Here is a 12,433-nt window from a genome sequence, read left to right on the forward strand (position 1 = left end):
CCTGCCTCCTACCACCTGCCACAGGTTCACGTAAAAGAGCTTGTCTAATTCGAGGATTATCAGAATGACAGTGCTTCTCACTTCACACAAATATTAAGTCTGGACATCCTACATTGTGTAAGTATTTCTAAAGTATTTTCCAATGCATACAAAAATAATATCACTGACTTCCCTAGAGCTGTATTTTAGGCTTTTAATAAAAAAAAAATAAGATTCTGAATTGGGCTCTTGGAAAAAAGTTCTCCTTGCATAGAAAACTACTTCATTTCTGAAAGTCAGACCATTTTACGAAGGCTTTCATTAGAGTATCTAGGCTATGCTTAGTTATTTTGAAAATTCAGACAGTTTAGAACAGGAAAAAGACCGAGATCCACCTCCCTGCACACAGACAGTCATTTCTTTACTCTGAGTTTCTGCACAGCAATTTATTTGAAATGTAATTGGAAAAAATATAAACAAAGGGGGGGGGGGGGGGGAGAAAGAAGAATCATACAGTATCATCTCTATGAGATGCCGCAAATCATGAGACATCAGAACTCCACGATCTTAAAGCAAATTGATTAATAACCCAAACGCTCAGCTTCCCAAAACTAAAACGGAGGCCCAGAGCTTCCTATGTTCTCCTATTACCAGCTGGACAACGCAATGTCAACAAAGATCTGAAGAGCCATAAAGTACCGAAGATTTGGAAAGGCACCCCCTTACGCTCCCAAGAGATGGAAACGTAACTGAAGACAAAGACCTACATCAGGAAAAACAGAAAAAGACTGCAAGAATTCAGCAAGGCATTTTTGCCTGATTTCAGCAGCTAAGAAGAGCTGTAGGATCACAGCTTAGCAGTGTGTCCAGAAATCCTACGTGCTGAGTTTGTACAGCAATGTTGAAAAGTTGGATAAAAAAATTAAAAATAAATCTTTAAATATAAGAGGAACCAATTCAAATACAAAGGGGGAGGTGGAGAGGAGAAGCAGGGGTTGGAGAGGAAAACTCCAGTAGTTGATTAAAGCTGCCTTGTTTCTTGAACTCTTTACTGGACGGTAACCTTCGATGGTTATCAGTCATTTCAGACATGCAGCATTTTATTGTGTTGAGAGGGCAGCATTAGGCTGGACAGGATATCTGTCTGTCATCCACAGTGAAAGGCTGCAGACACTGTAACCACCAAAGTATGGCCATAGGGCACAAGGACAATGAATAATCAGGGTCAGAATAGCACCAGGAGTCCCAAATTCATCATTATTCTCAATAAAACCAGAATACACCAGCTTTCAGATACCAAGGTAAAATACTCCAGTTAGGTAGCGTTTTAGTTAGAATGAGAAATTCAGATCATCTGCAAGTTAAATAAGTCAAGCAGTTAAACACACACACAAAAAAAAGAGAAAAGCCACACACACACACAAACCCCCCACACCCACTCTTTGAAGCGTGGTGCAACTACAGAATATAAGAATTCATAAGAAGAGTTATAGGAGGGCAAAGGGCAAATTAAAACAAGTTAGAGCAAGCAAAGGAAAAGGGTTACACTGCAGCACGAGAGTCCCTATAGTTTAAAAGGAAGATCTACTGGATTTTCTATTGTATTTGGCCATTTCATCTGTCCAAATCAGGTGAGAAAACTGGGTGATGTTCTCAAAAGCCTGAGACACCAAACAGCAGACCCAAGCAGCACCGTCAACTGAGCTTTCAAGATTGAGTGGGGAGTCAAGAGGACTGGCTGCCAAATCCCGATTATGCCCCAACTGCAGAGAACAAAAGGAGGCAGGACTTTGCCTCACAACACTTTATTTTGTATATTAAAGCAGCTCCTGACCTGCACCAAGCTGGTATCACCTGCACCCAAGGATCTGTTGGGGTTCAGTACAGCAGCACGCACATACCACCCTCCCTCTGCGGTACACAGCAGAAGCACAGTTTCACATCACTGCTGCAACTAACTCTTGAGATGAGCAGCAGGTTTTTTTATGCTGTTTTCCAAAGATGCCAAGCTGCGCATACACCAAACCCAAAATCTGGTCTTTGAGGGGTGTGTGTGTGTATACAGACACAATGTGCATGCAAAGGCAGTGCTTCTTCCACAGTGACTTCAATCCATCAGCCTTACAACCATCAAGAATATTTTCCCCAACCATTTACATCACGTTATCACATATTCTGCACACCCAGGATTTCCACAGGGCTCCCCAATTATGGGCCCTCCAATGTCTAACACCGCAAGCAAATCCACTTTTTGGTACTTCCCTCCTTGTCCAATACCGCTGACTTCAGCAAACATTAAGATGCATGGTGCCATGGTCATTTAACACAAGGCACAGCTTCAGAGCTATGTTTGAGGCACTCAACTGGACAGGCTTTTCGCTATCCAATCTGAGAAGTCAATAGATTTGTTGTTGTTATGGAATCACTCACATTAGCTGAAAGATAGGAACATTTTCTGCTCAAACAGAGCTTCCATAATTTTAGTGGTTGCTTCTTGCAATAAGCAAGTTAGCTAAGCTAACTGCAAGGCATTTCTAGTCACTTGCCTCCACAGTGACCCTGACTGCATGTCATTTTGGTAGCCAAAGACAGAAAGGGGTTCTTCCAGATTTTAGAGTAACAACATACCTACTTATTTCCACCCAATACCATGTTTAACTCCCTACCCCTCCAACTTGAACATTCACAGTTCCTTTCAGACACGCAGCACAGTGGACTGACAAAGGCTGGTCTCAACAGTTTTCCCACCTTGAATATTCAAGTAGTAGTTTCCTGTTTGCAAAATATTACATCACACCTAGCCAGTGTATGTTCTAGTTTCCTTTAAGAACTTCTTGCACGCTTATCTGCTGCTGAAAGAGGGTGGAGGGAAATTCACTCATCTACTTAGCTCTAGTCAATCACCACCAGTGCTTCTCAAGGAGTCAATTCTTATGCTTTGGATAAAGTGCAGAGTGAACAAACCGCAGCAGTGAGAAATCACAGTACAGGCTTGCAGAGGCTATTGAGGATCTCAGACACACAACTTAAAAATTTGCAGAATCCAAATTTTACAGAGCAGTCAGAATTTTATTCTTTCCTTTGAACAACCACTCCCACAAGAAGTATTTTGTGATGCACAACTGAGACATCACGATGTTACCTAAAAAAAAAACCCCAAACAAACAAAAAAAACCCCACCAAAACCCAAGCAAAATGATGAAATACTTTAAGTCATTTCCCATGCAGCAGAGATCCACTTGCTGACTCGACATTTTTCTTGGCAGCATACTTAAGTCCTATAAAGTTATGGGCTGAGATAGCGCATCCACCTATTCCTATTGTTCTGTTCACCTCCGCTCCTGAGGCATCACGCACCAGCCCTGTGCATCAGATCCCTCACGCAGCTGGACTGCGGCTCTGTAGCACAGGGATTTCTGCCTCAGCAGCTCAGCTGAAAAGCCCAGCGCTGCACCTCCTCCCCTCTCCCCATTCCCAGAAGTCGGCAAGATTCTTTGTATTTACTTCCTAGATGTGGATTAAAACTGAAAGATTCATATCTGCCGAGACACAATCCATCCCTTTCATTCCCAGACACTACCCCACCATAAAATATTTCCCCTTCCCTCCCTAAACTGGGCGTTTCCTCCCACTCTCTTGCCCTTGGTAAAAACATTCATCTTCTTGCCATCTTGAGGAAGTTGGACTCATCTCAAATTTCACCAGGTCCCCTTGTATACCACTTCCCAAAGTCCTTGGGGGGAAGTTTAATCCGGATCCAAACTCTGGAATCAATCCCAAGAGGCTGCTGGGCTCCAATCAATGCATTAATTTTCAAGCATGCTCAGCCTTGCCACTTGGGTCCACTTCCAAACAGAGCGGACGACTGAGCACAAGCCCAGAAATACATCACACCTCGAGCCATCTATTCTAGATACTAACACACACATCCTGGTTAAAACACTGCTCCTTTAGTTGTACCATTAAGACTCCAGGTGAAACAGCAGCGGCAGGGGATTTGCAAGATACGAGATATCACTGAGTGTTCTTGGATCAGCTCCCAAATTACTCAAACCTAGTACAAATTAAAATAAGAAAACAAAACACATATCCCATGTTTTTGTTGCTTGCTTGTGCACGGAGTTCATAACAACGGTCAGTAATTTCAAACAAAATCACCAAGTTTAGATTAAAGTTCCCAAAGAGGATTCAAGTTTACTTTGCCAATGCCAAGGAACTAAAGCTTTCACACGTCTTATCTGAGACCTCCTGAACACTCATTTCTTACTGATTTTGCTCCTTATATTAGAGTGTTTACAGAAATAAAACCCCAATTGTCTTAAATCTCATCCTGCTCTATTTGCTCCTTGCACAGAGTAATTGCAAGCAGCTAAGCTAAACCCGGAAAGCCTGTCATAGCCTCTTCCTTAGAAGAGAGCTGGGACTCTCCCCCAGGAGCCAGTCTGTTTATAAGAAATAGGTTCACCCCTACGTTTCACTGCACTTCCTTCTCAGTAGCTCGCGGCCAAATCACAACCTGCAAACTCTGTCTGTCCTGGGCTGTTCTACTAAGGCTTTATCCCATGGTTTGCCCCGACTGGAAAGCAGCTCTCTAATCCTTCCGACAGTTACAGCATCTTCTCCCAACACAGCAAAGTTCTGATGGGAAGCTCCATTCGGGAGACTAAAGACTGGAAGATTTCTCAAAAATCATTTAATACTATAACTGAAGGAACCAAAACAAAACAGGAAGTTTTTGAAGAACAGCAAGTTTATTCATTTGGAGAGACCCACCCACATGCCTAACCATGGCTGAGCTCTCGTCTCACTCTAAGATCATGGCCTTGGTTAGTTGTCAAGGGACTGCAGGGCGACCACGGCACCGAGACAGCAGAGAATCTAGAAAACACGTGCAAGTGAAAAAAGCTGAACCTCAACACCCTTGGAGAGAAATTTTTTTCCGCTTTATTCCACTTGATACCAAAAGTGACTTGACACTAATCCAGGCCAAGCAGCACAAATAAAGAGCTTGAGCTCACTTCTCTGCTGGAGATGATGGAGTAAAGTGTTGCTGTTGGTATATGAGAAGCTCCTCTCCTTTCTGATGATTTATGCAACCTCGCTTTAAAAGAGTTGCATTCATTTTATTGCCTACTCTGCACATTCTCAAGAGGCGTTGGAGGCAGTGCCAGAAAAATAACAGGGCTTAACAGTGTCTAGCGCAAATCCACCGGTGCAAGAACTGCTTTCTGAAGCGTTTCCAGATTTTTTTTTTCAGTGAGAACATTTTGTAAATAGAATTTAGAATTTGCCTTGAGCCAGGCAACACCCGCTTTTATTCAGCCCTTCACGATAATGAAATAAGTAGTTTCTCCACTAGTTGTAGCCAACATCTTCCAGAGGAAAGCAAGCGCAAAGTGCATGGTTTACATCCTCTCGCATCCCACATCCACAGCTTTCCTGTTGCAGATACCATGTCTTCCTCATGGAACTAGTGAAACTTCTGTCTCACAGAAAAAAAAACCGTGATTGGAAATAAACCCTTCCGCTAGGCATAACTTGGCAGACGCAACCCAAACTGTCGCCACCAGATGGGTTGAAACACACACAAGGCAGACAAAGCTTCCTTCTGTTGTTTCTCTACGCTCAGGGACAGGGAGAAAAGAAAAAGAATTTCACTTGACTTAAAACCGTTACTTCGTTATTAAAATAGAGAAAGTAAAAAAAAAAAAAAAAAGAAAAACAGCTCCTGAGGGTGCTAGGCAATAACATAACTGGGCTTGTATCAGAAGAAATCAGAGAATTCAGGTGTTGGTGACATTGTGGAAGATTCAAGCCATCAGACGGGTAAAAGTAACCAGTCAAAACAGCTGTTCTTGTATTCCCCAAGGAGTAATCCTGAACAGAAAGTATATAGATAATTCTGTCCTGCCTCAACTGAGGCCAACTTACAGCAAACAAAAATGGATCATCAGTTACAACCATGAGTTCAAGATGTAAGACGTCCTCGCTGCACTGCAACGGCAGATCTTGTCTATCTCTCACAGTGAAAATCTTTTCATTCTAGAAAATATCTAGCACTAGTTTCTTGCCAAATGAAGCAAGCTAACAGTTTGCCAGAAACTGAGAAGATCCCCTGTCCCTAATTTCAGGCTGCTATTAACCCTCATTTTGAGCACAGAAAACTGTAAAAACAGAGATGCAATTTCCAATCTGATGTTCAGTGTAATTGCATTACTGCGCAAACCATAAAACGTGTGTTACTGAGCAGTAATGACACTTTGCACATAGCCAAACTATCCTGATTTCTGCAGAAGCATTGCACACCACACACAGGAGTTAAAGCTGTGCAGACAGAACGTCATCAGGTTTCATTTTTGTCTATTAAAGGACACTCATTCATTCTTTCCACCCACATGCAGGTTACAATCACTTATTTCTGGGCTACACCCACAGCCTTAGACTGGTGAGGTCCAGTCCTTCCAACTAAAGCAGGGAAAGGATTTCTCCAGGTAACACCTCCGATTCACTGCTCAACATGGGGTCACATTACCTCTACTATCAAGACTGATATCACCAAAGCTTTTTGGTACCCTATTACAAAACAGCAGAAGACCATCCATGGCATGACAATCCTGCTCCAATAACAAGTTGTTGGACACTTGCTGGAAACACACTCAACTCTTGCCCCTCCCTGCATTTCTCCCCCAGAGCGGTCCTCTTGTTTCAGTTGGGAGGGAGATGGGAGCACATGGCAAGAGGCAGGTCTCAGCTTCCCACTGCCCAGCTCTCTAGACTACTTCAGCATCTTCATTGGTAGACCCAAACAGAGCAGTAGCATCCGCTTAGTCTCTCCAAACAAAAGATACAGGCATATACAAGTCTACCTTAGTTTTTCTATTTCAGGGTAATCTTTGCAACTGGATTGCAGTTTTAAAACCTCTCAGAGAAAAGGCACCTAGTTGTACAGGGCCTCTACATCCTTGCAGAGGACCTTTGCAGCCCAAGGATAAGACATGTGCCTCAAGCCTGCACAGATGATGTCACATGACAAAAACTTCAGTGCCTTAAATGTAATTACAGCAAAAACGAAGGATGGATACGCAAGAAGTGTGGCTGGACACCATCAAGGAACACAACCCCCAATGCATGTCCCTATTTCTTGCTCCTAATGAGAGACTGTGCCCAAACATGTGGAGTGTTGATACCATTTCAATAAACAGAGGCCACTGAAAGCAGGCGCTCATACCTGAACCCTGCACAGCTCAGGGAGAGGTTTCCTCCTGGAGATCAGGAGTTGTCTGCCTACTCAGAGCCAGCAGAACCCCGAGACACTGTCACAAACAGGAGGAGGAAGGACCAGGAGAAAGGTTCAGGTTTAGACAAAACCTTCCTTGAGAAACTCATTAGGCTTCATATAGCATCTACCCAAGTGCTTTCATCTTGGGGTAGGACGAGATGTGGGGTGTAGAGGGTACTCCACAGATGACCTCCCTGGTACCTCCAGACTGGAGGAAGGGAGCAGGTGGGCTGCTGCTCTCCTGGGCAGTGACCAGGCAGTGTCCCTCAGAGACCGCTTCCTTCGCCCTGGGTTTGGCTGAGGGCCACAGAGAAGGGGTGGCAGGAGGGGAAAAGCCTTTGCGGAATGCAATCGGGGCGACCGCTGCTGTGTGGCAAAACCAGCCAAGGAAAACAGCACCAGAGGGGCCATGGCTTTGACCTCTTTGGTGGTTCACAGCCAAATCCAGGCTGACAGCAAGGATAGTAAACCCCAGTCACACTTCTATTGCACACCAATGAAACCGATGGTCAAAAGTGAGCTACAGCTCAATTCCCAGATTCCTTAACCTTAAACTAAGGTTTGCTGAACCAATAACCCAAATAGGTGCAAGAAATGCTCCTCTCACTGAGGAGGTCCAGCTCCCTCAGGACATCCTTCCAGGCCACCCCAGAGACCCACATGTCTGCTCCTTCAAAGAGGAAGGACTCCCATCCAGGGCACTACAGTTCAAACACATGCATCTGAATTATTATTTAAAAAGCTAAGAGGGAAAAGAAAAACAAAACCAAAAATGCAGCCTTCTGAACAGGCTATCCTAACCCTCAAAGATATGTGCAGCCATTTGTATACAGTTTCTTTATATCCAGTGTGAAGGAATGCTGCCAAAAAAGCCATAAAGCAGAGCACAGGATGTTTTAATATAGAACTTTTTTCCCCCCACTCCCCTTGCAAAACTATGATAAAAATCTTAACGGAAAGAGATTCTTTAATTTGTCTCTCTCCCACAAAGAGCAGGAAGATCTTTGGGAAGGCTGAAGGATATAATCAGAAGTCACAGCACATATTTCTTATCAGTGTTTGAACAAGATGTGTTTCTTCTTTAGGCAATGCTTTAATTTGATTTTAGCAAACACTCCAAACTCTGCATCATCATCTCAGCCAAACTGAAGGAGAATCCAGACTCCCCAAAGGGGATCTCTATCGCTCTCATCCTCCCCTCCCAACACCTAGGAAACTTGGACAAGACTGGACAAACTTGCAGGTACCCTCTTCACACCCAATTTTGTGCATGCTCCACCACAAACATTTGCGCACAACACCTAAAATGCCAGATGTGGAGATGAGGTAGAAAGACACAATGAGATCCAAAGGGTTCCTGTTCATCAGCACCTCATCACCCCATTATAACCGCCCCAACATTTCTCTCCTTTTCACATCTCCTACTCATAAACACACAGGAATGGATCTCCAGGGTCATCAAGTCCAGTGCTCTGCCAACAGAGAGCTTAATTGTTCTTATAGTCAACCCAGATCAAATGCTGGGTTAGATTAAGCTGGAAAAGTGGTTGGGGCAGGTTCCACCTCCGGCCTTTCAGGGCTGTGATTCATTCCAACACCCTTCTGCCCTCTCTCAGCTTTTCTCAACCAGATTTTGCCCATTTGGGAGGAACTCCTCATCTCACCGCGGCATTTGGCACCGTACTTGCAGGCATGGGTGCCGTAGGGCCATGGGCGATGGTACGAGCTCGCTGCCCTGACCATGAAGCCCGCACCAGGGCTTGTGCAAGGGCCGGTTCCCAGGCTGTGGGGTGGAGTGCACTGCACCACCGGTGGGTGTGGAGGGCAAGAGCTCGGCATGTGCAATCGGGCAGCAAGCATCCTGGGGTGCCTGGACAAAGCACCCTGAGAGATGGGCTTTGGGTAGGAGAGCAGACAGACCCCTCCATTTTAAAATTTTATTTCAAGGGGGGGAAAAAAAAAGTTTACTTTCCCCCCTTTTGTCCGTTTTTAAACCCAAACTATAGCCTATACCAAGCTTTTCATGAGTTGGTATGGCCACCTTCTGCCCAGTCCAGCAACAGCTCTAAAACCTGAACTCCAGCAAGCACCAGTTGCAACAAATTGCTACTCGATTTCCACACCGAGTGCTTTTTTTTCCTCTTTCTTTTTGAAGGAAACCATGCCAAAACACACATCTTGTTTTCAAGGTTAGGATGGGTGAGGTTCATCATCACCAATATATTTTGATTGAGCATTAACAAGTTTCCACCTCGAGACAAGTCATTAGAAAGTCTGCTCTTTCTCAGAAATAAAGACAAGTCAATGCTAATCAGGTTTTCTTTCCTCAGCGTACAACGCTTCGCTGGATGGACAAAGTGCACCATGTTCAAATCCAAGAAGGGGAAAGGGGGGTGGGGGGAAAATCAGAGCTAAAGCTTTTTTAAAAAACTTCCCCTGACAGCAACAGTGATGAGCGGCATTTAAGCAGAGCGAGAACGCTCCTGAGCGCATCGCTTCTGACAGATGAGCCCAGCAAGTCAACCATAGGGACTCCACAGCCCCACCACTGCTATTCAGCGAAAGTTGATCAGATAGCAGCAGACTAACGCTGAGCAAACACTCCAAGAAACGCTCTCTCCGCATTTAAGAGTTTATAATTAACCTAGGAAAAAAAAGTCACCAATTTGGGTCTTCTGTGCGGCGGCAGCAGCTAGGAACCAAGCGCACGCTGGGTGTTCGCACTCCCTGCAGAAGGGGGGGACGGGGAAAGCACACCGGTTTCAGTTTACCCCTCACTCTCCCCGAGTCGCAAACCTGCCATCCCAGGCGTGCAAGCCCCGAACGTACTTTTAACAGGTTTTTCCTTGCCAGCTATCGCATCTCCTAGCTGTGCTCTTGGCTTTGCAATTCCTATTTTGTTTTCTTTTCCAAGTGGCTGAGCTTCTGTCTGCTTCAGGTCTCGTACCCCATGCCCTCCACTTGAAGCATTTTCACCAGGAATACACACACGCACGCACACACACAGACAGAGGAGCTTTTGCTGCATTGCCATTCTGATGACTGTCAACACAGCTGCTGTCTCCGCTGGAATGTAAACCAATATTGTCGTTCTCCCTCAACCCCAGGTAACTTCCTCAAAGATTTGCACAGCATGTGGCAATTCTCTCCACTTCCACCTTACAAAGCATTGACCCAGTTGGTTAAAAGCAATTAAATTAAAAAAAAAATAAAAAAAATCAAAGCTACATCTGAAGTTTGTGTTCCACTCACACCCATGCAGTGCAAAAGGGCTGTAGAAAGCAAAATGCATCCATTGTACGGACACTCATCCTCATATAATACGTTTAGACAAACACCCTGTATAAAATATCTTGCTTCTGCTGCAAGTCATGAGGCAAGGTATTAACAGCACTGAGTAAGAGTGTTATTGGTGTGGACACTAATGCAACATTTGCAGCAGAGAACCTTTGTTTGCATATTATTTTACTTAAAAATGTAACCTAAGAAGGGGTTTAGAATGCATTTTTTTGTTATTTCCTAGATACCACCCACTTTTAACAACAAGCAGCAATTTTGGCAATAAAAGACTAGCAAATGAGTTATAATGCAGTCAACACAGATACTGTTCAGACTGCTACAGGAACGCAATCCGTATGCATTGCCCACAGTAAGCGACTGCTTTGCCTTGCTTCTCCAATGAAAGAAAATTATGTTTGGCTGATCAAGGTTCCCAAAACAAATTCGCTGTCCCAAATGTAAAGATTCAAAGTTCACTCCCATTCCAGTATCTAGCCCAGAAAACTCTGCTTCCCATTGTAAAGTGCAAAAGTTTCAAAAAACAAATGTATATTCCACGCCTAACTTCAGGACTACAGGGGTGAAGAAATCGCACGCATTCACTAAAAATAAATAATATATTAAAGATATGATAGCCCAAACCTAGAATCCTTACCTCGCTATACTGGGACTGGGCATTGTTTTCCAGGTACAACATGTTAGCAGTCAAATTGATCAGTGCTGCTGTTCTTTCTTCTGGCTCCAGGATTTTGACAAACACCTCCCACCCCCTAGAAGACCCTAAAAATATGTGATGCTACTTGGAAGATAACAGGACTCGGAGTGTGCCTCTCTGCATAATTGAAGTTTCCCTTATATACCTAACTATAGGCAAGGAGGAGGAGGTGGGGCTCTCCTGCCTTACCTGTCCAATCTGTCAAAGTGCCACCTGGAGTCCTCCACTCCAATGGAGAGAGGCCTCTCCCAGCTCATTAAGTAGTTAGAATTCCTTATCACCAATCTCTAAAAAGCAAAGGGAAGGGAAGGGGGGGAAGACGAGAGAGAGAGAGAGGGGAAAGGAAACTATAAAAGAGAGAGAGGAAAAAAAGAAAGGAAATTGTAACTTTCCCCTGTCCCTTTTCTACAAGTTTGGGAACTCAAAAGACAGTCATGGAGTTGCTCCAAAGGAGCCGCTCCAAGAAACTTCTATTTATTTATTTTCTGAGAAGACTCCAGGGTTTTCTTCAGGCACGGGCTTTGCTGCTACTAAAGCCCAAAACGTTCGGGAAGGGAATCGAGATGCAACATTCGAGACCGGTGGTGCAGTAACACAGCCGAGTCTCTGGCTGCTGCAGCATGCAGGTTTTGGACAAAACCCACAAGGAGCTTTCTGAGAAGCAATCACTGTTTCATGCACCGTAATCCAGCTACACGCTCTGTCATCTGTGTGCTCTCATCCATGCTTACAGGCAACAGGTCCTGTGTTTGCAGGACATCACTCCAGCTATGTTTTTTTCCCTCCTTTGCAACTGCTTCTAACTCACGCCATGGTAATAAGTCTTAAAATAATCTCACAAACAGGAAATGTTACAAAAAAATATAAAAAAAGCAACTCGGCCAAATGGACTTACGATTTTGCATTAATATATGGGAGAAGTTGTTGGGTACTGCTCAATAAAAACCACCTGGACGCCGTGTCCACAGCAAAGTAAAGACTTCGAAAAGACAGATAGGAAAAACACTGACTCCTTAGCTCACTCAGAGTCATTCTGTGGGAGAACAGAGTGAGCAGACAGGCAGATCAGAAAGGCCCCGCTGTGATTTCACTCTGAACGAGCAGACAAAATTCCCCATCCTGCGCTGGTGTCCCAAGCGCGAGACCCCCAGGAGCGTGCCAGCGGTGCGAGGTCTGGGCTG

The 12,433-nt window shown here is 44.5% G+C and overlaps 1 protein-coding gene across 2 annotated transcripts in view; it reads right to left on the reverse strand.

Moving 5' to 3' along the window:
* Positions 1-12,433, reverse strand: part of TP63 (tumor protein p63) — a 106,626-nt gene that overhangs the window by 58,704 nt on the left and 35,489 nt on the right. The window contains exon 1 of one of the 2 annotated variants that reach the window (XM_009334098.1): positions 11,193-11,234. The exons of the other annotated variant lie outside the window; for it this stretch is intronic. Within the exon in view, the coding sequence (XP_009332373.1) occupies positions 11,193-11,234 (42 nt within the window). Of the gene's footprint in view, positions 1-11,192; positions 11,235-12,433 lie in introns of those variants that run through there. 2 annotated transcript variants of the gene reach the window in all.

Source organism: Pygoscelis adeliae, unplaced genomic scaffold (genome assembly GCF_000699105.1).
Source record: "Pygoscelis adeliae isolate BGI_AS28 unplaced genomic scaffold, ASM69910v1 Scaffold161, whole genome shotgun sequence".
NCBI lineage: Eukaryota > Metazoa > Chordata > Aves > Sphenisciformes > Spheniscidae > Pygoscelis > Pygoscelis adeliae.